The 27,785-nt window shown below is 38.5% G+C and overlaps 1 protein-coding gene across 1 annotated transcript in view; it reads left to right on the top strand.

Annotated features, from left to right (window-relative positions):
- DPP10 (dipeptidyl peptidase like 10) overlaps window positions 1-22,549 on the top strand; it is a 295,187-nt gene extending 272,638 nt beyond the window's left edge. Inside the window, exons 18-26 of the mRNA XM_075029375.1 lie at window positions 1,274-1,372; window positions 1,481-1,550; window positions 10,957-11,151; window positions 12,729-12,783; window positions 17,006-17,105; window positions 17,868-17,926; window positions 18,015-18,087; window positions 19,717-19,790; window positions 21,316-22,549. Coding sequence (XP_074885476.1) covers window positions 1,274-1,372; window positions 1,481-1,550; window positions 10,957-11,151; window positions 12,729-12,783; window positions 17,006-17,105; window positions 17,868-17,926; window positions 18,015-18,087; window positions 19,717-19,790; window positions 21,316-21,453 — 863 coding nt within the window. The 3' untranslated portion in view covers window positions 21,454-22,549. The remainder of the gene's footprint in view (window positions 1-1,273; window positions 1,373-1,480; window positions 1,551-10,956; window positions 11,152-12,728; window positions 12,784-17,005; window positions 17,106-17,867; window positions 17,927-18,014; window positions 18,088-19,716; window positions 19,791-21,315) is intronic.
- Window positions 22,550-27,785: the final 5,236 nt, after the last annotated feature.

Here is a 27,785-nt window from a genome sequence, read left to right as displayed (position 1 = left end):
TATCCCCAGAATTTTTCCCAGAATTCAACAGTCCTGAACTGTATTTGTCTGCATCCCATTTGTCATGGGCCAGCCACTATTCAGCCGTAACAGCGGACCTAATCTTGCATGTTGAAGTAGCATACTGATCAATAGTATCACACTATGAAGTGTTATGTAATGTCTGCATTTCGGCCTTTTTTTTTTTTTAAATGTCACTGTTAGTATTTGCAAAGCTCAGTGCCATAGCATACCAAGGGGAGGGAGTTTTATCCAACTCAATAACGGATAGCTACTCCTCAAAGTAAATTCATTGACTTCTGTAGAGCTACTCAATCCTGTGAAGGTAGACTTTTGCTCTTTATTACTTGCATCTAAAATACTGTTGATAGTGAATTATTGTAAAAGAGATTTATGTACAGCATCATAGAGGAAAACAAAGCAAGTCAGGATAGAGGGATGTTGTTTGTTGTAACAACAAGAAACCAAATAATAAGAGAGATAATTTAGCATTAATGTTTCAGTGCGAGATTAGATTATCCTCTTCAATTCATAAAAGAATGATTAAGGATTACTTCAATTATTCCATCCTCAGACTATAATTATACCATTTTGGTTGACTGCCCAGAACAAACATTCTCCTTAGATATCCGTTTTGGCCCTAAGTGGAGGGTTTCTTGTTTGATATAAAAATCTACATTTTGGAAACAAGATCGGTAATTTGAGTAAAAGAGAAAAGAAAACAAAAAAGAAAGAACTAATTAATCATTCTTTCATGTGTAAAAGGATTGCTTCAAATCTGTCTGCAGCTTTAAACCAAACTGAAGTCTTGCTCTTGGTTGAAGTGCAGAAAACAGAGAAGGACATCCAGTGATCAAGTAGAGCTGTGCTGGCTAAATATTGACTTGGAATCTGTAGCTTGAAAAGGATCCCTGCTTGAGGCTTAGGATATTGCCCAGCAGACTAGCCTTCCCCTGCTTCAGCTGCTGTGTTAGTATTTGTCAGGGGTACTAGTATTCATGTTGTTCATCAGCAATTTCATTGTTAGTGCTTAACGAAAACAAAGCCTACTGAAGCCAGAAAATGAAATAGATGTATATGTTTTGAATTAAGCTGATTGCTCCGTTCCTGAATTGCAAAGCAGTTGCATTATAAAAAAGTATTTACAGAAGGAATTCATTTACAAGATTTATCATTGCCCATTTGTCTCTTTATCTTTTTTGAATCTTGATTTATCTCTGATGTGATGATTCTCCATACCTTTCAGCTTGCTTTTTCTTCCTATTTTCTATAGAGTTTTATATTTTGGAAAATAATGCTGTGTTGAAAGAAGCTGTTTTTAAGAAAAAGAATTCCAGGACTGAAATTAAAATGCTTCACATTGAGGATTACGGTAAATTTGGCAAAATGTTATTTTACCAAACCAAAAGCTTTCTTACAATGTTACTATTTTTCACCTGTGTAACTACCAGCCTTTAATGTTTTGCTCTTTTCTTAAAAGAACTCCCTTTACAGTTGTCATTGCCAAAAGATTTCACGGATCGAAACCAGTATGCCCTTCTGTTAATAATGTAAGTATCTGTGTAGAATCAGTTAAAATAATAAAAAAGCACTTCATAGAAAACTTCTAACTCTGTAATTAGAAAATGGTTTTTTACCTTGTGTAGAAGAAGTACCTCATGGATTTGAGTTGATAAATCAAAAGGCTTGTTCTTGGGAAGATTTTGTTATAGGTGCTGTCTGGTAGAGGTGCCTGGGGTTTTTTGAGCTTGTCAAACCTAGCTCTGCTTCGTTGTGCTTTTATGTACGTGAGGCACTGGCCCTTCTGATGGTGAGCTGTGAGTAGTTCTGCAGTCTTTCCTAGACCCATACTGATCCCTACCCACAGAGGATCTCATTCAGAGCATATGCTTCTTTTTATCCCTGATAGAAATGGGTAGAGCTTCTAAGAGGGGCTCAGTTAAGATGCATAAAGCAAAACTGCTTTTAGGAACACTGGAAAGAAGACAAAATTATTTTTGAGCATCAGTGGCTGAAGGCATTATAGGCATCATCCAAAGTCTGTTGATGTTTGTAGAAAACCTCTGTGGGAGGAAGGAGGTACTCCCTGGCAACCTGCGCTGTTCTTTTAAAAAGAAATAGTGTGTATATTTCTTTCAGAGACAGTCAGCCTTGACGTTGCCTGTCTACAGAATGTATAGCCGAGGAAGAGAGCAGAGTCGTGAGGCGTACCTGCAGCCTCCCTAGGGGATGGCCAGCTCAGGGCACCATTCGTTGCTCTCCAGCTGAGCTCAGCATGGGTCTGCCATGGGTTTAGAGGACTTTACAGAGCTGCTTCTGAACTGATGTGAATGTCACTAACACAGGCGTAGGAGTGCACTGCTAAAGTCATGAAAATACCATGTTAGCTGAGCTGAATCACCTGGAGTAAACCTCCCCTTAGTGACAGCAGAGATCGCTATTGTTGTATGTGGGGTCAAATTTACAAGCTTGAGCTGCTGAATGATCCCAAATTCCTCTACTCAGATCAGATCTTAGATAATAGGACAGAGAGGCATAAAACTGCTTATTTCTAAGTCCAGTTTGTGTTTAAAACTCAGGTTTTTCACTTGTATTTATCTGCAGTTGTGGAGGCTCTCTGCTTTAAGTGGCTCATGAACATGTTTTTCTTTTCTCGTGGAGAAACAGGACACGTGGATTATTTTATCTGCAGTATTTGCTAGCATAATCTTGAAGCATGGTTATATTTTAAGCAGCTCTTTTAAGTGTACCAAAGGCAAACTGACTCTGTGAATTGACACGAGCAGCATTACAGGGAGTTGCAAACACTTGCGCTTACTCTTATTTCCAAGAGTAAGGAAACACCGAGGTGTTAGCGGTGTAATGCTTTCCCTTTTAAGTATCCTAGTAAATACATAATGTGCCATATACAGTTATGGTAGAACATGAGGTTATATACTCATGTAGAACCTGGAGAAGACAGGAGGGAAGGATCAGAAACCTGGAGAAGGCCAAGGCCAAAAATGACAGGAAAAGGAAAAAAAAAGAGCTAAGGAAAAAAAAAGCTAAGGAAATACTATTATGAAATGTTTTTAGATATCAAGAGTTGAAATAGCTGAGAACAGTATTGAGGCAAGGTCTGAATTTAAACTTACCAAAGTTGTCAGTACCCAGTGAGTGAATAATGTGGCCAAGTTGTAACATATGGATGTTTTATAATTGTTTTATTTTTTTATGATGTGCATGTGGAATAAAAAGGAAATTCATCCAGTTATGAATACAGATTGTGGTATCTACATTTGTAATATGGAGACTTAGCTTCTTTTTAGTCAAATCCCGACTTTTGCAATACTGAATTCTCAATGTTAGCTTTAACAGGAATTATTTTTAGAAATCCCTATGCACTAATGAAAGTATGAAACTGAAAATTTGAAATCTGTCCTGGCTCATGTAATATTGCATGTTTTGTGTCCCTCTCTTCCCTAGAAGAGAAAGAAGTTATATTTCTTCAGCAGCTTTTCACAGACTTTAAACTAAGGTTGCCAGCAATCCTTTTTTTGACTTAAAGATGTCCCTGAACGAGATATAAAACTGAAAACTGTCACTGAAGTTATGGGAGGTTCCCTTGTGGGGTGATTATTTGAGCCTAATAAATTCTGCCTAGCTCTTGAGAAAGAACGGTTAGAAATCTGTGTGCGTGCAGAGGGTAATTTGTTGACCCACACAACTCCAAATTGGCATCTTAAGGTTTATTTCATTATCACAAGTACTACTTTAAAAAAAAAAAAAGTATTCAGGTCCAAGAAGAACATGTAGCTTTTACAGGAAACACTGCTTAGTTGTATATATGGTATCATTTCCCAGATATTTGACTTTCCTGAGTCTCAGAGTGGTACTGTTGGGACTGATTGAGAAACACTCTGTTCCTACTGCTAGAAGTGTTAGACAAGAATTGTATTAGTGGCTGATAAAGCGCTGCCTTTCATGTTGTTCAGCTGTACCTCTTGCTTTCTTACATTCTCAGCCATGATAAAATTATCATTTTGTTCCAGCTATTCAAAGTTTGAAAAAGAATACTTACCAATGTCCTTGGTAAGAACGTTGGTTTAATTGTATATCCATTTTTTGGAAAGGAGATTCTATATAACATCTTGGTCCAGGCAACATACCCTTAGATGTATGTATATAAATAGAAGATATGTATCTGGAAAAGCAGAGTATTAGCAGATATGAAGTGGCTTTTGCCTTCCAATGTGACAAGGACTTAAGAGAGGGAGGGAAGAAGGAGGGAAGGTGAGGGAAAGAGAATGTGAGTTTAAACCTGAAATTCACCTAATATGCTTCCGCAGTGCAAATTAAATGCCTGGTTAAGTGCATATATGCTTCTAAGTGTATATAGACTTTGTCCCCTAAGCTGGAGCATAAATATGTCGTATAAAATCTAACAGGCTCTGACTGGCTGTTTGGCTGCAGTTGTTGCTTCAGAGTCACTCCAAGCCTCTGGTGAAGATTCATCTTCCCTGTGTCTTACATTTTGCCAGGATCTGGTTTGCCTGTGTGGTCTCATCTCTGTCTGCAGAATTTTTGTGCTGGTGACTGGTTTTGCTGGCTCCGAATAAAGTGGGTTTTTTGATGGCTGAGGTTCATAATTTTACTGTACATTTTCATCAGCAGCGAATACTTCTGTGTGGTGTTAATGTGCTCTGTGGATCAATAGGGTTACAATTACAATAACAGAATTTGAAAACAGATAAAGGGAGACAGTTTGGTATTATTTGATAACTTTTTTCAAATCACTAAAAGCTAGTAGCCATTTCAAAGGTGCATGAGTATAAGAAGGCTCCTGTATTCATGCAAGGATGCCTACAGATAAATTTGAGCTTTCAGCATATGGCACCCAAGTGTCTGAGTGTTAAGGCTGAATCCTGGAAGGGAGCCTGTACCAGTGGATTCTGGTCCTGGTGTGAAACCTGGGCGTGATCTCAGTACGGCTCCATGTAGACACAAGCTCAACTTAAGGACCAGGCCCTGAATGTCCTGTAACCTTCATCATAAGGATTTTGTGAAGATTCATCCATTAGCAGTTGCAAAGCATGCTACAATGCTCAAATAGAAGATCGTTGTATTGCTATGTTAAAGTTATTGCTATGTTAAAGTTATTGCTATGTTAAGGTCCATCTGTATGGCTGGGCTATCTAACAGATAGGTCTCATGTAGAAACCAGTTATGTTGGCTAGCAGTATTTTTCTTTCCAGAATTGTGATGCATAGGCCATAAAATGCTAAACAGATGATAACACTTTCCTTTCTTCCATTTGTTCTCCTAAACCACTGATACATTTCACACTCAGTTTCCTTCTGATATAATACATACAGTGTAGCTATAGATTAGAGACGTGTACAGTAATTGCCTGAAAGAGTGATTATCATCTCTTTTTGATATAATTAAGATCAAAGTTTAAATTTCAGATCCTTGATTTTCTCATTATGGTTCACCTTCCTCATTAAAAAAGTTGGGAGATACAATCCTTGGTAACACACAGGAAATGATTAAGTAAAGACTCTGGCATTTAATCTGGGTAATAAAATGAGAGGTGATAATCATTCTTTATTTTTTCTTGAACATAATTAACCTCATTCCTTCAAAATCTGTAGATAATGTATCTTAAATGTCAGCATTTATTATTTAACGCCATTTAAATTTGTCCAATATGTAAGTGGATATTGTAAAACTGAATCAGTGGAGAGATGGTTCTGATTTTTGAGGGGAAAAAAAAAAAAAGGGTATTCTCCAAAGTAACAGTGAACTGTCTGCAAGAGGTTTCTGTTTGTTTGTTTGTTTGTTTTCTTATATTTTGATAATAAACAGGAATCTCTTCACCTGTTATTGAAATGATGAAAGTTTTATGCCTTGCACAGGCAATCAACCCTGTTTATGCCTCCAGTTAATACACTCTTGGGACTGACAGCAAGATAAGACAGTAGGGTTGGAAGTGAAGATTTTTTTACAGCTTCAGGAATAACTCACTAAAAGACTAGAAGAAATGTAGAGAGGTGTAATGCAAGTATTGGGAAATATTTGAGATCTGAGGTACGGTAACACTTTGCCTGTTAATAGCTGTCTTGCATACCTTTCATTTGTTGTGAAGGGTATTACTCGTTTTAACTGACAGCTGTTGCAAGTGAAGGAATGATGCTTGGCTACTTGGTGAAGTGTAAAAATATGTGGTGGATTCCACTACTTTGATTGCAATACACTTGCAAGGGGGACATCCCTGAAGGCCTTTTTGTTTGGCCAGTTCTTCCTGTGTAGAACAGCTGCAAAGTTTACTTTTTGGGGGATCCCTGAGACGTGTGAATGATTCACTAATTGCTTTGCAAGCCATCCATTTCATGCCTTTATTCATCCTGCCTCTGCCGAGTGTGGCAGTATTTCACTGCTCTGTTGTGTTTCTGTTACATCAAAGTATTGGATGGAGAGTCTTTTCTTTTTTACTCTTAGATTTTCTTCCACATTCTTTGAACTTTGTAATATTTCTCAAGGCCTAGGGGGGGAATTCATTTAGCTTAGGCTAAAAGAGGGATAGACTGGAGGCTCACTCCAGCTCTTTCATTTGCAGTAGCGGTCCTGGTGCTATGGGCAGTGATGGATCTCATCACTCCCTTTCTCTTCGGTCTTGTCCCCGCAAAAGGCTTGCGGAATTGTTGAGCTAAGATCCATCCTCTTTCAGCCTCCCCTACTCCCACTTCCCTCACAGCAGTACATATCTTACTATGTGAATAAAATGCTCATTTAATCTTCCTTAGAAAAACACAAGAGGAGATTCAAAACTTCACCTCCTTTTCTTATGACACAGAACAGTGTTACATCTCTTGTTCTCAAAACTGCATTTTTAAAGTCTTCAGCCTCAAGGGTTTCAGAAAGATATTTAAAGAATAACCATTTTATTTTTCGCACTATGCTGTCCACTTCAGTCCTGTCTGTCACATGATTATACCCTAGTAATGGAATCACTTCTGGTGATGTGTTTTAATTTGTCCATATCTGCAGGGAGGAGTTGTAAACACACTGTCTGGTTTTAGTTGCAGTTTGCTATATTTAAACAGGGTGTATGAAAAAAGAGAAAATATTTGGTATTTTTTGTCCTCAATGTTTAAGGCTATTCGGGTTCCCTGATTTTTGAGCAGTAATGATGGGTGAGCTTGAAAGCTGATGGTTGTAAAAGAGATGCTCATGAAATCTGAAAATGAAGTGGAATTTTCTATTACACCAGTTTTGCAAAATGATCTTCTTTCCCCACTCAGTTTCACCACAAGCAAAAGATTACTTTTATGCTTGGAGTTGTAGTCTTTCTCACATATTTGCTATCAAGTTACCTTTTCCATATGCTGCATCAATTCCACTGTTTTGCAGAAATAGAAAGAGATGTACTTGAAATTAAGCAGTGATGATAGCAGTTATTTGCCATGAATCTTTTAAAATTCTCTCCCTTCCCTGCTTGGTCAGCCCTATAACTTCTAAAATTCCTATTTAACCTCTTGCCACGTAGTTTTTAAATGGTGCAAAACCTGGAACAAATTTTGCCGCAGTCGTGATAGCAGAGTGGCAGAGGAGTACTGCTCAGAGTACACCAGCAACAGCCTCTCGGGTAACACTGTTTTATTCCCTGTAGACTGCAACTCAAGTCAGGAACAGAGACTAGTTTAAGCTTTTGGTTATAGAATCTGAAAGAACAGATTCTTATCTTTTCAGCAATATATGAACTTACGATGAACTGCCTCTTTTTCCAGACAGTCTAAGATGTATGTGACTGCCTTGCAAGAAGCATACAAATTACCCACTAAGGTCAATGATATTGGTATATTATTGATGGCTTCTGTCTATTTAAATGATACCTCAATGGTGAACTTCAGTGGTATGCCCAAGTCATCAGCAGTTGACCTGCCATGGTGGACTCATAATCTGAGTGTAGTCGCTGTCGAAAACACACACTAGGCAGCTCTGAACCTTGAAAGTCAGGAGCAAAAATAAAAAAGGGAAAGTGCAAGTGCTGTCACTTACAAGGAAAAAAAACGAACTGGGAAGAATTAGGCATAGTCTTCATTTGAATCATTCTGCTCTTGTTTGACTCTGGAGATGATGCTCCTTAAGGAACCCTTGAGGGATGTTGAAGAGCCTGTAGCTTCGCGTAGCCCTTGTGGTGCTGGCTTCAATTTTGCTGTAGTGCTTTGGCTAGTCCACGGTTCCCTTATGGTCATCCATAGTCAGGTGGGAAAAAGAGTTCTGCCCTTGTATTACACCCAAGCGTAAATGGCACGGACTTTCTTCCAGGCTTACTAGTGGGGTCAAGGAATAATAGTTCTAGGAAGAGAGTACCACTGAACAGTAGTTAATTATAATTGGGCTGTAAGTAGTGATGAGCATAAAACAAAACCTGACCTTTGAGATAGCTGTAATACCAGGACAAACTTCACAAATCAGTGTATCTATTACTGCACTGTAGTAACAAACTCGCTTCGTTACAGAGCCCTCAGGGTGATGTTCAAACTTGCATAAAGGATTAATACCTTGCAGAAGCCCCATTTAAAAGGTTAAAAGTGGGGCCTAAATGGTGCATAGAATAAATGCTGTCTCTCTGTGGAGGACAGAAGCACACCTCAGATAATCAGTATCATTTTATAGTAGCAGCTGAAGAGTAAAGAGACCTTTTGATGGTGATGGGAATTTTGACATGTACCTCAATGGAAATGGCTTTAAATGCCTGTCACAGACTACTTATATGGACATTCTTGAAATAAATTAGCCACAGGAAAATTGCTTCCAAAAGCAATACATTGAACAACCCATCATGCAAGAGTGGAAGATGTATCGTGTTTAAAGTCTGAGCCCAGCTATGCCCTCCACAGAAGGAGCTTGGGAAAACATCACTGTCCATTCTCACTCACTGAGAATCTTGCTGAGGTTCTGTCTGTTTTTCCTTTCTTAATAGAAGAAATTATCTGAGGCCATCATCTTTCATTTAAAACCCTTTCTGGTTTTAAGCACTTTCTGGTATAGAGAAAGGCTTACAAATGTAATGGTTCTTCCCTTATGCCCAAGTGTCTAAATATATAACATATACACATATATATATGTACACACACACACGTATATATAACCTAGATATATAACATGTATAAAAAGAATGTGAACACTGTATTTGTTTTGTTCTTATATTAGGTGGGAGGGAAGCAGGCTGACTCATGATATTTTCTCTTGTGTGGGGTACATTAAACTGTTGGGAAGACACCTAGCCAAACAAGGATATTTCTGACATATTATGTTATTGTGGAAAGCTGGAAGAATTAAAAAAAAAAAAATTATAACTGGTCTGAGGCTGCTAATATTGGAAGTAGTGGTAAAAGCTCTGTGACAACATGTGTGCCAATGTAGAGTGCTTCTGAAAACCTTGCTCTGTACAATAAGTAGAAATTGAAAGAATCGTTCTGCTCCTGCTCCTATTGTAAATAATAATGATAATATACTTCTGAATCATGTGTTTTCTGCAGAGCTCACGTGACAATCAGTATTTCCAAATTCATTGGCCTGCGTTGTTAGCAGTTAGCGTAATCACAACTGAATAGGTTAAACAAACAAAAAAATGCCCTTCCTTTCTTTTTATAAAGCCAAGTATAAACTTGATGCACAAGATAATGGTGAATCGAGCATAACGTGGCTAAGTCTATAACCAAGTAATCCTGATTTCAGTGCATGATATAGCTACTACATAGGTAGGTCTGACTGAATTTGAGAACATATGTATTCATCGTATGCTTGCTAATTAATAGAGTGATTGACTTGAAGATGGTCTATGTTATCCAGAGCCAAAACCAGATACTGAATCAGCACATTATTGTACATATAAGACAGTGGTTATTGTAGGAGATTTTTATCTCTCTTTCCATCCCCCCCGGTTTATATAGGTCTCTTTGGCAAAATAATAATTTCTGTCTTCATCTTTCTTTCACCTTAGACAGGATATTCCCACAGACGCTGTCCAATCTAATTTCCATACAGCCAGCACAGACACTTTTACATTTTCATTTGCATTCAACTGGCAGATGCAGCCTGTATAGAAGTATTTTGCATTTTGTACAACTTCATGGTAGCCTGCTTTCTTATTCTGTGTTTATCTTGGGGGAAAAATAATGACAAGCTTCCCTCTTAAAACTGACATTTTATTTTCTTTGGAAGGAAAATAGTATATTTGGCTTCAATGGAAAATGCTTATTGTTCCTTTAGAAACTGCATTCTCCCATTCAATTCCACCTTTTCTGCTGTAAACCACCTTTTTTTTTTTTTTCTTAGTCATAAAATAAACTTACAACTCCTGCCTGCATCCATTTCTTGCTATGAATTTGGTTGGAGAAAATATAATTTTCTCCAGTGTGTACTTTAGTCTTCTTTGTACCCTATTTCAAAAAATCCATTCAATGATACAATAATGCAATTATTTTTGTTTTCTAAGATTACATCCTTCTTAATAGTATTATATATCCTACAAAATCATAACCAGGGTACTGCATGAATTTTCCTTTTTGTCTGTTTAGTGTGACTTAACGAGTTCTACATGAGCCTTCTCAGAACTGAGCTAGCCGTTACTGATTATGGGTTTGGGGTTTGGGGTTTTTTTCACTTTATTAACCTATAAGCAGCACTATGTGCTTGATTTTCCTGTTTCTTTCTATAAAATATATTCAGGTATCAACAACACGGCAACATAGTGGTTATAAAGTTAAAGATATTATTTTGCTTACTACTACTGGAGGGATGCCAGCACTAGCTAATGTGATGGTATTGATGGAAGTGACAATAATTCAACAGGATTGCATAACCGACTGAACTCTGCCATCTAGGTTAAATAAAATATCAGAGAATGGCAAAGTGCATCACATTGTCAATAGTCTTCGTTTGTGTCTGGTGTGTTGGTATTTGCAGTGATGAAGCTCCAGGCAGCCAGTTGGTTACAGATAAGTTTCACATTGACTGGGACTCAGTGCTTGTCAACTCTGATAATGTCATCGTAGCTCGATTTGATGGCAGAGGGAGTGGATTTCAAGGCCTTAAGATTCTACAGGAGGTCCACCGATGCTTAGGATCAGTGGAAGTGAAGGACCAAATAGCAGCCATAGAGTACGTATGTGCAAACTTTTCTTCTTTTTTTACCCTGCTTCCACCTTGATGAATGAGCATTTTTAACTGAAACTGCCCAGAATGTTTTCTTTGCACAGTGAATACTGTTAATGTTCATTTTTAATGCAGTTGCGAATTTTGAAACAACAATCTTTTCATTACAAACAGCAAATAAAAGATCAAGAGGTGTTTGCTTTTTGTGTTGGTGCTTCTCTTTGATAAAGCTGTCCTTCCATGTGCAATCTAAATATGCCATCTGAGCTAATTTGTATTTGTCTATATTCCTTAGGAAAATTTCTCGCAGTGCACACGTTAATGTTTAACTGCATTTGTGTTAGAATATTTTAGGCCTATACGATAGGATACTGCTCTCATTTCCATCACAGAGTTCTGGAGTAATTGTACAAAGCAAATGGAGGTATAATGGTGTAGATGAGAGCAAAATTTGGGCAAATGCCTGTTATTTCTCATTTCCATTATCGTTCTTAGACTAATATAAATCCACCAGCTGCAGAAAAGAGTAATTTCCATCTGTGGAGTAATCACACATGGCTTTGACAACACTCTTTACTCAAGGTGCACATGTCAAAATGGCTAATATCAAGGTCTGGATGGACTTTTTCTAGGGTTTCGCAAGGAAAGCCAGATTTTAAGCCAGATTTTTTTTTTTTTTTTCTTTTGAAAGGAGTTGATGCTTCAACCATTGCATGAGTAGGCAACGGTCTCTGACATGACATACCTGAGCAATAGGGTTCCTAGCGTTCATGTTGGTCAGGAATGGGCTGCACTGAGCAGAGCAATTCAAGGTGACCCTTGCAAAAGGGCCATCAGAAGCAGGCCATAAGCTGTGCTGTGAGAACTGAGCTCTCTGCTCAAATACTAAGGTGTTTTAGACTAAATTACATCTGGCCTCTTTTTGGATGCACTGCGTGGGAAAAAGGGAGGGTACCCTTGGCTGAGAGGAGGTACGGCGGCTGGTTTTGTCTCCAAAGCAGTTGGATTTTGCCCTCAGGTTATTCTGTCTTTTCTGTATAAAATTCACCATTGCCGATTAATGGCCTTGATGAGAGAATTAATTATTTGGATAATTACCTAGATTCAAGAAGTTGCATTCGTCTTACCTTCCTTTAGCTATCGAAAAACTAGGCACCTGGTCAAAGCCAGTCATTTAAGCTCTAGTCGGTGGAAAATCGTGGCATTTCTGGAGGATGATTCTCCCCAGACTGAGTTTTCCAACATGGGTGGGAAGGAACGGCTGTTTGAGGGTCTCTCTCTTCTGTCCTTTAACTGAAGAGCAGATGTAAATGGGCAATTTAGACAAGATGCTCAAATTCAGATATCTAAAGTTGGGTGAGATGAGCCCAACACCAACTGTTTGCCATCTAGAGTAGGAATTAGAAAGCAAATCACATTTCCCAATGCAATAATACTTTTATTGGTGTAATTTGTTCTTCCACCTGATCTGCATGTATGACAATTCCTTACTGTACAAATAATTTTCTTTACATACTGGATTCAACAGGTAAAATTCACCATTTTACTTTACCAAAGTAAAAAAACATTTTTTTTTCTTTCAGATCACTATTGAAACAACCCTTCATTGATCCTAAGAGACTGAGTATATTTGGAAAGGTAATGTGCAAAAATAGCAGGATGTATCATCATGATTCTTTAAGAAAGTACTATCAGTTCATAAATAAACATATTTATCTATTTTCCTAAGACAATTTCAGTTATTAAAAGAGGAAAAAAAACTTCCATAATTTACTCTATGTTCAGTATATTAATTTTTTCTCGGAATGCATATTTGCAATCAATCAGTTCAGTTTTATTGTACTGCAGTATTTGTGTTTCAGAACCTTCAGGAGAAAGTATTTGTTAAAAAAATCTGCTTTCTTTAGACATTTTTAATATAGGCTTAGGTTTTGTGAAAGCTAGTTTCTTACACTTTTATATTTGGGTTGTAGTTAAACTGACAACGTCCCTCTAATACAACTTTTATATCTGAATGTTTCACTGACCCTTGAAGTTAGCTGAGTAACAACCCCATGGTACTGTCGTCAACTTCCTTTTTGTGCCATCTGGAAATCTCACCTTTGCTATTTCGTCAGCTGGCTTCACTGTGTCGCGTGTCGTTGCCCCTAGCATGAGACAGAACAAGGCAAAGGCTTAACCTTTAGTAACAAAATAGCATTTTACTGATGTCTAGCTAAAAAAAAGCAATTGGAAACACCACAAAATTGCTGTTGTTTATATGAACTAGCATGTGCAACCTTTTTTTTTTTTTAAGTGTTTTCTTAAAAATGAAGGAGTTTTATGCCTTTGACCTGAAAGCAACATCAAACCATGATAGAGTACGTAGACAAAGCCCCCAGTCATCAGTTATAAGAGCAGCATGTGTGCCAGTATGAAACTCCTGAGTTCCCATCCCCACTCTGCTACTGACTTGTGTCATGGCCTTGGGCAAGGCATTTAACCTGCATGTCTCTGTCTGAATGCGAGATGAGGATATTGATATTTGCCTCCTGCGTGGTAGCATTCTGAGGACTAGTTAATGTTTGTGACTATTATTAGTGTTCCATGTGAACATGACCTTCCTCAAAGATTTGAGCTCCTGCCACACTCCTTGAGCTAAGGAAACGGTCATTGCAAGAATTCCAGTAGCATCAAAACCAGTATTTGGTTTGTAGGGCAGCAGCCAAAGATTTTTTGGCTGAGGATGTATAAGCAGGGCTGATTCCATCCACCAGATGATCATGGCACACATTTCTATTCAGGTTTTAGTGCCTGTTACTGATTTATCTGAAAGTACACATGCATAGAAGCATCCACATTTCTCCATATCCTCTTCCCACAAATGACTGAAAATGTTATTTCTGAAATGAAACCACTAAGGACCCCGAATTGCTCACTTGTTTCTTGACTTTAGAAATTCTTTTCATTGCTACTTGAAAATTTCCAGTTGTTTTCTGTAGGAGATTCAGCAGTATCTTGTTTCCTAACAGTGATGTGATGAGACAGTTACCATAGAGCATACATGTAAACATGGTTTTACATACCTGCCAAAGCCCGCCACCAAATTTTTTTTCTTTCACCAAGTATTATTGATGATGATATTCCTGCATTTGTATTCTGAAAGAAAGATTGAGGAATGAAAAGTGGAAGTGTGAGAAAGCAAAGAGCAAAATCTGTGAAATTCGATAAGCTTCAATGTTGCTTTGAATTCAAGGAAATTTACCCTTTTCAAGTTAACCTCTCAGAGTTGTTTTCTAATGTTAAAAATTCATAAAATTTAAAAGTCACTTTTAGTATTAGGGGAAAATAATCTGTTTAACAACTTCCTAGGGTTAATTGTATTTTCCTCCACTCTGCTTATTTTAGAGTCAATTAAAAATCTTCTTTAAAACTCATTTCCTTTTTACTATGTACAGCGTGATAGGAAAACTCTTTTTTTTTCTTTCTATGCATTAAATTGGGCTTACTGATGGAAACAGAAGGGACACTTTGCTTGAAAATAAGATGACTGGAATTGCTTAATGCTGATCTCATAAAGCTGGACTCACGCACGCTGTCAGGGAGCTCTTTAAGATGTTTCGGAACTACACAGAAATAAAATTCTTGTCTCAATCAGTAATGTAAACTAGGCAGAAGAGTAACAAGATTGTCTAGAAGGGCACAGTGTGGAAAATACCTACTTCTGACTGCCAGGCAATCTGCCAGTGCCACCTTGCTTATCTCTGTGAGGGGTACAAGCCCAAGTGATTCACGATCCAAAGGCCTTTCTGAACCGTTAGACAGCAAATTGCGTTTCCGTGCAGTTTGCATTTTTATTCATGGAAGTAGAAAGAGAGCTTGAAAATAAGTTGCAACTTCACAGCCAACCAGCTTCTTGAAAATACAGCAATTAGGTTGTAACCACAGAAATCCAGCTGATGAGTGAGGCGCCATGCATTCCTTGCATCAGGAAGTATGAACTATTTTCTGCGTTGTCATTGTAAAGTGCTTCTAAAAATGTGATCTCACTGTGTAATGTTTTTGTCCTGGAAAGCCTGGCTGGAAGCAAGGGCACAAGCACAAAGGAAAGAAATTCCCAGGAGAACTAAGCCAAGCTCTTAATGAATACATGGCATAAATAATAAATAACCTGGCAATAGCTATCCTAGGATTAAAATTGTGCTGTGGAGCTACTGGGAAAGACACAAACAGAATATTAAACAAAAGCAGAAGTAGAGAACCCAGAGGCAGAGGAAAGTTGCTATTCTCTTAAACTCTTTGAATTATACAAGTTACCGGTGCCCACTCAGAAATTCTTTCTTAGGTGAAATCTACTCCTGCACGTGGACAATTCTGGGCGGCTCTTGGCCTCCTGGGCTGCAATTTCTGTGGGAAAGGGATAAGTCAGTTCCTCACACTCCCTGGAAAATCCAGCTCTTATTCTGTATTTCCTTTAGTGTGTCTGTTCACATTTACTATAGGTTGATTCCAAAGAACACTCTCCTTTGCTTATTTTTCTTAACTAAGGTTAAAGGATTTTCAAATATTCCTGTTCTTCCACAGAAATCATCTCTTCATTAAATATTTAGACATGAAGAACAGGAGCAGGCAGGATTCAGAAAAGTCCATGAGAAAACTCTGTGAGCATTTGACACACAGTATTCTTTTTTGGCTTGGCTGGTGTTTTACATTTTTCTTTTCCCTGCCATGGGATAAATTCTTCTTCCTGAAGTGTGTTGTGCCAAACACAAAGCAACAGCAACAAAAAAATAACTGCTAAAATCAATTTTCCAGCACTGATGAAGGGAAAACAAAGATGGCAAATAGAGAAATTTGAAGAGCCTATAATATACGAGAAAATCCTTGATCCCAGACTCCACAGTTCAGAATTTCATTTTCTGTGGGTCTAGAGTGATTATAGGTGTACAGACATGGATTGCCAGTGTCATTCCAAGGAAGTCTGTGGTCTCAAATTAAATCTTTCATGTTTTCATGCAAAGCAAAGCTTTCATGACTCTCTTTTGTGTCACAACTCTTCCCAGGGAGCTGTATTGTAGACTTTGCAGGGGAGATGATGAAGAAATGTGCCATAAGGACAGATAAATGTGGTGAGGCAAGGAGAGAGCTCCCCACCTTCTGCCCCATCTCTCCCAGCTTCTTCATGCTGTCCTCCCTGCTTTGTAACAAAGCAGCCTGATGGATGCTCTGGTAGCCAGAAAGTGCATCCAGAGATTAACATAATATTGAGCAATGTGGCTGTGTACAGCTCTTACTTCTGCAGAACAGTGCAGGATCTGTACCTCTCGGGGGGATATTTGACAACGCTGTAGCAGAAGCCACTTTAATAGCATAGGATTCAGTCTGTGAAGGTTCAGGTGTCGGGGGGAGGACATACTGCAACCAATTCACAGGTTTCCCCCATTCTAGTACTCTGTGTCGTGTCAGCAAAATGCTCAGTGTATCTTAGTAATTAGCAAATTTTTACATCAAATATATTAAAAACTGAGTACAAATCTTCCTGTCTAGACTGTGTTCTCAAAAGCCTTACTGTTGTTTTTTGTTTTGGTTTTGGTTTTTCTGTAATTTTCAAATCTTTTACTAACTATAGCTTAGTCTGCCATGATGGAGTTTCAGAACTTAAACTGAAATAGACTCATTATTAATTGCATAGTTTAAAGATCATGACCAGGTCAAATGAGATCTTTACTTACTCTTAACTGTAGGTTTACATTTCCTTTAAAAGCAACTTGCAGGTATAAATACATACCGTAAAATGATACCACTGGATTAGCACCATGACCTCTATTGTTGCTAAAAAGAAATGCATCAACAAAAATCTCAATATAATTTCCGTTGTTAGGGATACGGTGGCTACATTACATCAATGATCCTGAAATCCAGTGAACGGCTCTTCAAGTGTGGAGCTGTGGTGGCACCAATTACAGATATGAAGTTGTATGGTGAGTATTCCCTGCCCTACACCTGTGAGATAGTCTATTCAAAATATCTTTTATTCATGGAGCTACTATTCATTTTAACTATGGGCAGATAATGTAACCACATCAACAAGATTTCACCTCACTGTCTCCTTCTCTCCTTTAAACGAAAGGGCAGCTAACACTGCGAGGGTTTGCCAAAACACACAACAGATGCAATATTATTAACACCACTGATTTTTGCAAAGGAGTTGTGTTTCCCATTTTCCACTGAAATTCAGTCAGGTACCCCATTTCCTAAGAATCCTTTAGGTATATCAGCCTGAATCAAGACTTATAATACAAGTGAATCTTCTAAGGTTAGTGGTGAATTCTTTATGGTATTGTGTCGTCATTCAGTCACAGGATATTTGGTTCTGTATGTGAAGTTTTGGGCACAGGCTATGGACCATGGGCTGTGATACACAGGAAATCAGGTTATTTTAATGGTCTGTTAGTCTTTTCTTTGGTTTTTGGTTTTTTGGTTTGCTTTGGTTTGCGGTTTGGGTTTTTTGTGGGTTGTTTTTTGTTGTTGTTGTTTGGGGTTTGCGTTTGGTTGGGGTTTTTTTAAACATTTAAAAGTGGTTTTAAATGGTACATTTAAATGGTACATACTGGTTTTAAATTAACATCTCTTTGATGATTTCGTGGCTTAAACAGCTTCTCCTGACTCTAGGTCAAAACTGATGAATTTTAAAATAGAATTAATTTTGATGAATTCACAAGTTTTTGTTTTTACTTTCACAGCATCAGCTTTTTCAGAAAGATACCTTGGTATTCCATCGAAAGAGGAAAATACCTATCAGGTAAGTTAGCATAAACAAGAAACTTAAAATGACTGGTTTACTCTTAAAATGCAATTCGGTTCCAACTTTGTGTGTGTTTGTTTGCTAGGCATCCAGCGTATTACACAATCTTCATGGTTTAAAAGAAGCAAATTTGCTAATAGTTCATGGGACAGCTGATGGTAAGTATTTACAGATGCAATTACATTTGGAATCAGAGGTTCCAACAGGCACGTATTCAAAGACTGATTAGGCATACACCTAACGAGTACATTTTTAGGTTCATTATCCCTTCGATAGGTTTTCTTATTTTATTTCAATTGTCACGTCTAACTGTAAGCTGATCATGCTTTTCTTTGCTGAGTATTTGTACCTTTTAGGTGCTGTTAGTTCTAATTTGTTTAAGTCTTGTGGACCACTGAATTGCTAGTGAAAGGTATTATATGAATTATTAATAGCACAACATACATTTTTAATGGTATTTTAAATTAATAGAGTTTCTGCAATTGAAGAAAGAATTATCAGTACAGTTGGTGAAGTACAGCACCAAATGGGAAGTTAAACTTTTCAGCTAATTAAGTACAAGGTGGTGCCAAAGCATCTGAAGCTGAAGCTGTAGGGAACCTTTTAATAGTACCAATACTTTTAGCAGTACTTTAAGACAGAGAATGAGTAAAACAGAGAAAGTTCTAGCACTTCAAATGGAATCATAAGATGTGTCAATCAAGAGATAATTTGTAATTACAGATTTAAATTTAACTGCAGTATATTTTTCCGAACTTTCTTAACTGATGCAGGCCTAAAAAAATGAGGTTTGATGCAGGCACAAGTTACAGTGCTGCAACAAGCTCCTCTGAACAGCTTCACACGCATACTTCTTTCCCTGGCATTTCCCTGGTGAATGGGGGCTCATACAAGGCTTCTTGGTCCAGAGGTGTAAATACCTCGCGCTGACAGCGGCTGAGGTGAGAGTGCCCACACGCGCGCTTGGGCACCCACCAGCCTGTCATCGTGGCCTAACTTGTCAAACCCACATTACGGATCCGAAGTGCAGAGGGCTGCAAACGCTGCCCGGTGTTTCTTCCCGGGGCAGGAGGGAGAGGGACGGAGAAGATACGCTGGGCAGGCATGAGGGTCTCAGACTTTGCTGGCTGTAAAAGGCAGAAGCAATTTCTACCCCTCTGAACACGGTGCTAGAGGGAATTGGAACTCTGATGGATGGTCTGAGCACTGCGGTGGGTTCAAGACTAGGACTCTGATTGCTTGCTGCCCTTGCTTAATATCACATCTAGTGACACCGCCCAGACCACTTGCAGCCTGAGCTCTGCAGCGTTAGGTCATGGTAATAAAGTTGCCTGTTTTTACCACAGAAAGATTAAGTTACTGATATGTTGCAGAAAGTCCATTACCTGAAGAAGTGTGGGTGTAATAACCCTGTGCAAGCAGTAGAAAATCCAATGTGCTTTCCTCTAACACAATTATAAATTGTCATGATGTTCAAACAGACCGGTTTTACGCACCTCTAAACTATCACAGTGGGGGTAAATCACGGGTGGAGAGAGGGGTCCTGACGGAGTGCCTGGAAAGCCTGCCTTCCCTTGGGGCTTCCAGCTCCTTCGCCAGAACCTCCGCTGTTACACCCCGCGTGGCTCTTACCGGTGGGGCTGTGCACTTCTGACGAGAAAGATGGTCAATGTCAGATCTGGTAATTACAGACGTTGGAAATGTTTTCAGTCAAAGCTGTCTGACAGATAAGGATTTCGTAGTAGCATGGCTTTTTCTAATAATACCCAAATGTTGTTGTCTTGCAGCTAAAGTCCACTTCCAACATTCAGCAGAACTAATTAAACATCTAATAAAAGCTGGAGTTAATTACACTATGCAGGTATGTACGGCTGTGACATTTCCTATAAACCTAGTTCAACATTTAACCTCATATTGGTATTTCTTCCCTGAGAAGGACCCTCCCTACCACAACGCACCAGTATTACCTCAATTTGCAGTCAGAACTCAGTTTAATCCCATTTTCTTCACTGTCACTATGGATGTCAAGAACCATATCTTCTTGTCGTTCTTCTGGGCTCTTTCTCCTCTCCCTCATCTTTCTGTTCTCCACCTGTTTATCCTGCAACGCTATACAAAGTGCTTTAGAGTCTATATGCACTCTTCGTAATATGGAGATATCACTACTTTAGTCCCTTTTTACCTAAAAAAGTATTGGGTCAGGTGAAACTAATTTCTCCTTATTTTTAACGTTTAAATTTATTAAAAGGCAGCTAAAAGGCGAGAGTGCTGTTCCCCCTCTCCATAGGTGTTCGGAGGATGAGGGTGCCATAAGGGACAGGCTGGGGACAGCAGGACAGGGCGTGCTGCTCTCATAGACACTTGCACAGGACCCACCGCGGAGCACGTGGATGTTGCTGGCCGAGGGTTCCGACTGCATTAAACCTTCTTAAATATCTTAGACGATGGGGCTTGGGGTCACTCCTCCAAATATCTCTGATGTTAAACGTTGCAAACCTCAACCTTGCTGAACCGCAGGTGAACCTGTAGTTTCCGCTGAAGCGTGTGCGCTCACATCGGGGAGGAGGCGGTAGCGAGGGGGTTAGCGTTACTTCTGAAGGGAAAAGGACTTTTTGTGTGAAATCTGAGTGGGGTAGGATCCCTTCCAGCTGTCCCCGTGATTTCAGCTGAGGCGATGGGAAGGCCGGTGGAGAGAGGAAGAAGCAGGAATGACAGAGGTCTCTCAGAAGAGCCCCGCTGAACCGTTCTCGTGCAACCTTGTGATAACCTGAGTTTGAGGAAGCAGCTGAAGCTTTTTGCCTCAGGCCACCGCAAGTCTCTTGTCCTAAACCCTGTGGCCTGGATTTCTTCATTCAGCCTGCAGATTTTTGTTCAGCCTCGCTTGGGAGAAATTTCCAGTGGAATTTGAGTTAAGAAATAAAAATGCCCACATCCACCCTAGGAGGGAGAGATGATGGGCTTTAGATAAGATAGGAAGATAGTTAAAAATGTGAATAAAAAGGTTTTTTGCTGAACACTTTAGAAGCTGGGATATTGAGAGGTCCCTAAAAGCATGAGGTAATTAATCCTCGTTGACATTAATGGGATTTGGATGCCTAGACACTATTGAAAATGCCAGCTAAGTAAACTGTTGTAAGCTCAATGACTGGGAATATAAATTTTTTCCTTTCTGCAGATCCCACTGCAGTGGTGGTTTGATGTAAGTTCAAATTCCAAGAGAATGAGTTTTACTTGGAGTTTTATTAGCTTTCCTTGATACCATAAAACTAATGTTATCATCCTGTTGTCATCTAAACATTTTGAAGATCGGAGAAAGAAAATTAGAGCCCTAAATATTTGAAAAGCCTTTAAAAAACTATTTACTTTTGTCCTTTCTCCTCTGCTAGATCTACCCGGATGAAGGTCATAACATTGCTTCTGAGAAAAGCAAATATCACCTTTACAGCACAATCCTTGGGTTTTTTAGTGCTTGTTTAAAGGAGGAGACACCAATTTTACCACAGGAACCTGAAGAGGATGAATAAGGAAGCCTATTTGTGTAGTACTGAAGGGGACTTACTTTGCGGCTCAATAAAACCTTAAATAAAAGTGACTGTGAGATTGCAGATTCTGCAGAAGCTCAAGGGCAGCTAAAGGATATCACAGTGGAACAGCACATTTACAGACAATGAGCTAATAAACTGGAATTCAACTACAAAGTCCAAACATATTACCAAGGGACAAAACCTTTACCTTTGTGGAAGGTCAACAGTTGGTTACAGTTTCCTGGAAGAACTTAGTTTTGCATAAGTGTAGGGTTAGTGCATGTTTGTTATGTTAAGCCTCACTGTTGGTTCTGTAAGTGGTTGCTCGTTTTTTAATTTAAATGCACATCTTTATTCATCTTTGCATAATGCACAACCTATCATAAGTATTATGGCCACTAATATTTTAAAAGGTGAGCTGCAATCTAACACTTTACTGTAACGTTACAATAAGTGCAATTCTTTCGCTGTCTATTACACATAAGAAACCACAGAGATAATAAAGGGCACGATATTTTCTCTAGTTTCTGCTCAAAGGGGATATATTGTCTAGTGCATCATAAAACATTGATACTGAAAAAGATTCCCCCCCCCCCCCCCAATTTCAGCATTTACTATTGTTACTGTACCTACTAGTAACCAATAAGGGACTTTTTGGTAGTGTACTCTTGGTCTTTATGTATATACCCAGGACTCCCTAAGCAGAAAATCTTTCTCAGCTTGAAGAATTTTTTTCAAGATGTAATTAACAGCTGTATTTAAAACAATATCTGCAATTGAAATCTTTCCCCAGTCCAAAATGTATCTATTGTTTCCTTAAAATATGTTTGACTTGTGTTTTGGTATTGTTTATAGTAGTTAATAGTTTGCTGGTTACACTCTAATTTTAGAATATGCTACTTTGTCACATGTAAATTAGATACATAAATATTAAATTATAGTTTCAGATAAAGAAAATTTATTAACAATGTATAATGCCACTGAGTAATACTTTACTCCTCAAATGAAGACATATTTTGTATAGCGCATCTTCCTTTTCTTCCATCTGGTCTCAGCTGTAATTCTAGTATTCATCAAGGTGGCCACGTAGCTGGAACACACCATTAGTTTTTATTCCAGGGCTGCTCATTAAGTCTCTTGCAACAGGATTTAGCTTCAACAGCACAACAAAGAAATGAAATGTTTTTCATTCAAGGCAAAGGAAGCTCCTGACAAGTTAAATTTTATTATTTATTCAGAGGGTGAGCCCCTCATACATCCATTTATTTGCCAAGGTGAATTACAGCAATAGAAATTGAAACTATGAAATAAACAAGGCAGCCAGTTTGGGTTTGCAGAATATTAACTCTGATCACTGAAATCAAGTACAATGTTGACTTAATTTGAGGTATCTTCCTGAAGGTATGTGAAAACTCTTGACAGATGCTGTGATGCTTACATGAGAATGGCTGTATTTTTTTTCTTTCTGGATATATTCCAAATACTTTCCTACCCAATTAAGGTTTAATTTCTTCCAAGATTAAAAAGAAAGTAATTTTTTGAAGGTAACTATACTATTTAAGATGCAAAGTTCTGCATATTTTATGGAGAATGGGAATTGTTTTTAATGTAATCAAAAATCACCTAAAGCTTTTTAGTCATTACTTTTTTCTGGAGTATTTTCTTTCACAGTTAGCATTTTTTTATGATGCAAATAATTAATTTGTCTGAAAGGGGCAGTTTTATGGAACACTGGAAAGTCTCTGTCTTTTAATGTTTAGTATTTATCTTGTTTTATTAGCAATGTTTAACTATTTTTCAATTATTTTAATACAATTTTAATGTGCAATGATATCTTGTTTGGGTCCCGGTGTCGCCACAAAGTATGGCTTTGCTTTGTGGTATTTAGAGTCCATATGGAGTACATAGGTATAGTATTAGGTACGGTATATATGTATGGAGGCTACTATGTGCACTACAGTAAGACCATACAAAACAACAAAAAAAGTAAGAGAATTCAAACAAGGTTTTGCAAATCCTGTTTTCTATAGAGGAACAACATTTTGAAGTCTTCTATTGGCTAGGACTTCTAGATTGTGATTTTATAAATTACACCCATTACTTAATAAAAGCTCACCTGACAATACTGATGCTTTTCCTAACCAAACATGGTAAATGAGGTCCTAATCCAGTTGAATTCAATGGGACATTTTTCCCGATTTGAGCCAAATGCAGACGAAGAAACCACAGGCTGGGCACACGCGTTGAGCGTACTGCATGGACTCGGCGTGCCGAGGCTACGTGAAAAGGCGAATTCTTCTCAGCAGGCGCTGGCTGTTTCTCTGCGAGACAGCTACTATGTGCTCGTATTTACTACGTTTCACATGTATAGCCTTTAGTTACCTGCAAAAGAAAACAAACAAGGCTTGTGTCTCAGCAACAGCATTATGCATGTGCTCAGGGAAAAACGTTATCCCAGATCAGACTGGGAACCCACACCCAGACTCCTCCTTTCCCTGTTCAACTCACTGTTTCAGGCCCCCATTCCCTACTCTTCTATCCCAGCATCTCGCCTCCAATTTTGATCAACTTACCTGAATATGAAGGTGGCATGAAGACATGGCTTCTGTAAGAGTGCTTTTGCCAGGACTGGTGTGTTTAAAAAGTGTGTTACCTGAAATGTGGGTTATCTGTGTGGAAATGTGGTATGCTTTTAATGTTTTTCATATTTCTCACACTGTCCTACATATACAGGTGTTTTTACATAAATGAGTATATGAGGGTGAGCATCAGACCCAGATTAATTGGTCTTTCTGAAATTTTTATGTATGAGTTAAATTCAGATACTGCGAAAGTATTTGCAGATGCAGCCTCTGATTCTAGTTAGACTAAAGAATTTGGTGTACAGGGTATCTCTGCTCTTGCTAACTTGTTCAAATATTTCTTCCCCTTACAGCACAACTGAATATTGTTATCTATCAGGTCCTAGATACATAACTAATGGCAATCACTCCTTAATTGGTCTATGTGATCTACAGTATTGATCAAGAGTTAGTACGCCTTGCACAGAAATGGCATGAAAAACATAGGGGGTTTGTAACTTATCCATTGTGAAGCACTGTGATGACATTTTAGGTCTGAAAAATGACTGTTTGATTCAGCTGTCCTTAAAATATGACACTTACTAGACTAGACCCATTAATTTCTGGAAAACTAGGGAATCAGCACATCCATTTACTGCTTGCTAGAGCTTATCTCTACCTTCTTGATTTCCTCTCTCCTTTTTCTGCTATTAGGACTTGCAAAATCTATGAAACCTGTAGGTCATATTGAAATTTCAATTATATTACAAAATCAGGAGTAACTGCATGTCAATTGGAATATTTTTTCCAGATTGTTGAGTACAAAGAAAGGCTGATTATTTTTAAATTCTTTTTTTTAATCTTTTTGCAGTGAGGACAGAATTATTTATGACCTGGTTTGATCAACGTCTGCTATGATTTGCTATAACCAAGTGCTCATTGTTCCTATGGTTTTGGCATATGTAGATCTACCCGTGTCTGAAAATGAAGGTGATTGCCTCTGTTCTCTCAGTACTGGCACTTAGTTTGAGTATGGAGTCAGTTAGGTTCATTTAGTTGAGAAATTGTGCCTTTTAAGGCAGAAGAGCTGTATTTGATCTGAAGCCAAAGATTCTCCATGGAAACTTGGGAGCGTTGAGTGTTGGCTCCTTTAATGAAATGCAGAGGATACAAGGTGTAACCTAGTATCCCTCCTTGCAGGTTTATTAGATGTTACTGAAGAAACTGAAGCAAAAGGAAGACTGGCCCAAAGAAACTGAATACCAGTTTCTTTTGCACAGCCTAAAAACACATAGGCAAGGTGCAGTGGTCGTAGCGTTTTATATTTACTTCAAGTTAACTCCTGCTGTCGAGTCAGTTGCCTCTGGGGAAGGAAGAAGCTCACTGGTATTGATTACTGGTGCATCTTCTGCAAAACATCTTTCAGTACCGTTCAGATCCCTTCTCTTTTTCCTTTGAACAATTTCAAGAGTTCTTCAGAGAATGGGGAGCTCGTGGGATGTGGCTAAGGAGAGTCACAACTTCCAAGGTGCCTGGAGCTTTGAAAAGAAAAGAAAGGATTTAGTTAAACTTCTATCTGTTGCATTTCATACATGAAAGTCGAGAAGGAGCCTGGCTTCAAGGAGGGAGGTGGATGACAAGTGTTGGTGATTCAGTCACCAGGGAGGTAACACAACATGCTTCCTACAAACCTAGTACCAAAATGTGCAGCGGTAAGTAAAAGAAATGCCTGTTTTCCAATGCCTGAAAATTACAGTGCTGGTAGATGAAGTTGATCGGGTATTTGGATAGAATTAAGGAAATTAAACCACCTGAGTGTATGCAGTCCAAAGTTTCCATTAAACTTGGGACCAGACTTCTTGCCTGTATAATTAGTTTAGAAATCCAATATCCTGCCTTTACATAAGTCTAACTCAACAACAACAAAATTGATTTAATAATGGCTATACCCCATGAGGACACAAATGATATGTACAATTCTTTTTAATTAAAATATCCCATGAAGTGCTAACAGCCCACTTTTAGATTTCATGACCAAAGGAGAAAAAAAAAAAAAGCTTCTGATTGATAAAACCAGCAGCGGGAATATAATTGGTAGGAAGGTACTCAGGAGATACTTCCCTAAGGAAAGTGATTAGAAAAATGTTTTCTGCTAAAATGTATTTTGTGTCATAAGTGAGCTCAGAGCACAGCTGTCGGGGGTGCTTCTAAGAGAATTTAGATGTCGACGTGCAGGTGATGTCCAGAGGGCTCAGGCAGGGAGCAGGTACCCGTACTCGCAGGCGGTCCCATCCTCCGCCCAGCGCAGAACCTTTGCAGCTCTTACGCCGAGTTTAGTCTGTCAAAGTCCCTGCTGGATCCAGCAGGGATCCAGAACGCTGGAACGGGAGCGCAATCGATAAGCAAAAACTGGGAACTGTTACATCAGGAATAAGAAAAGTATTTTATAAAATGACCAAGCAGTGTGGTTGTCTTGCTGTTCTCATTAGTCAGAGGTGAGGGTGGGGAGCTTGGGCCGGGCACTCGGTGATCCACTCAAACGCACTCCAGCTGAGCGGCCAGCTGGCAGAAATCACAGCTCCGGCAGTGTCTGGTAAATGCTCTAACATCACTGTGAAAAAGAGGAAAGAGAATATATGCATGGACAGAATGTTTCATCTCTGGTAATATAGCAGAAGAGTTGCTTTATAAAATAAGCAGATCCTTCTAAAATCTTTGAACAGAGCAGAACAAGCCTGAAGAAGTGCACCAGTTTGTCCTAGCAGTGGCACCCGTCAGCCTTTTCCCGGCATATACATTTGACAAATAAACTAATGTCTAGGATCCATTCTTCAGAAGGTTTTCAGCATCATTAGGAGAGAGGTAAGAAAGAAGAGTATTGTGAGGAGACAAGCAAAGAGATGTTTTATTGCAGTATGTTGCTCTATTCAGAGCTTTCGCTCTAAAATAAAGTGGTTTAGCATGTACCACAAAACCCGGTAACCTTAGAGACAAATGTAGCCAACGCTTGATTCAATAAACTTTAAACTAATGCAGGAGAGCCAGAACTTTCAGTTATTTTCACAACAAAAGAATGATTAATTACATGGTTTCTTACGGATTTTTAGTCCTGTGTTTAATTTATATCCTACATTTCAGATAGTCATTATAAGATAGGAATTGTTAAATATAATTCCACATTTGAAATGAGCAGTTACGGTGAAATCTTTTGTTTTGCAAAACAGTGCAAATTGTTACATTTAAAGCTATTTACATTGTCAAGTTAACTGTTCTTCCTTTTGGGTTGTACTAGACAGTACATATGTTGGACTGATGGGTTGACATATTTTTTTAATTGGAATGGAATTTGTACTGAACTTGGACAGAGGGACTTATCTGTTTTTGTAAGAATTGCTTGTGGAAATACAGTGAATCTGAATACCAGTGAAATATTTGAAGGAGGTTGTGTAGAACATCATATGAAAAATACACCTTACCCTAGGAAGCTGAGGACCACAAATGAAGGAACAAGTACGATCATTTGGCAGTGTAATTGGAATTAAGCAAGACAAAAGAAAAGGAAATGTGGAAAATTGATGTAGGCAGAACTTTCAGGCTTAAAAGGAGCACAGTGAGTGTATAAAATTTTGTAGCTTTGCTTTGTCCTGCATTTTTGGGTTCAAAAACTTGTTTCTGAGATGGGGCTGGAAGCAAGGTTGTGGTCAGATTTTTCCAACAAGGATCTGAGTGACTATCGGTACATTTTCTTTACTAAAAAAAAAAATCAAAGCC

This window comes from Buteo buteo, chromosome 5 (genome assembly GCF_964188355.1).
Source record: "Buteo buteo chromosome 5, bButBut1.hap1.1, whole genome shotgun sequence".
Lineage (NCBI taxonomy): Eukaryota > Metazoa > Chordata > Aves > Accipitriformes > Accipitridae > Buteo > Buteo buteo.
Note: the sequence above shows the minus strand (reverse complement) of the source record. Positions and strands in the feature narration are given on the sequence as shown.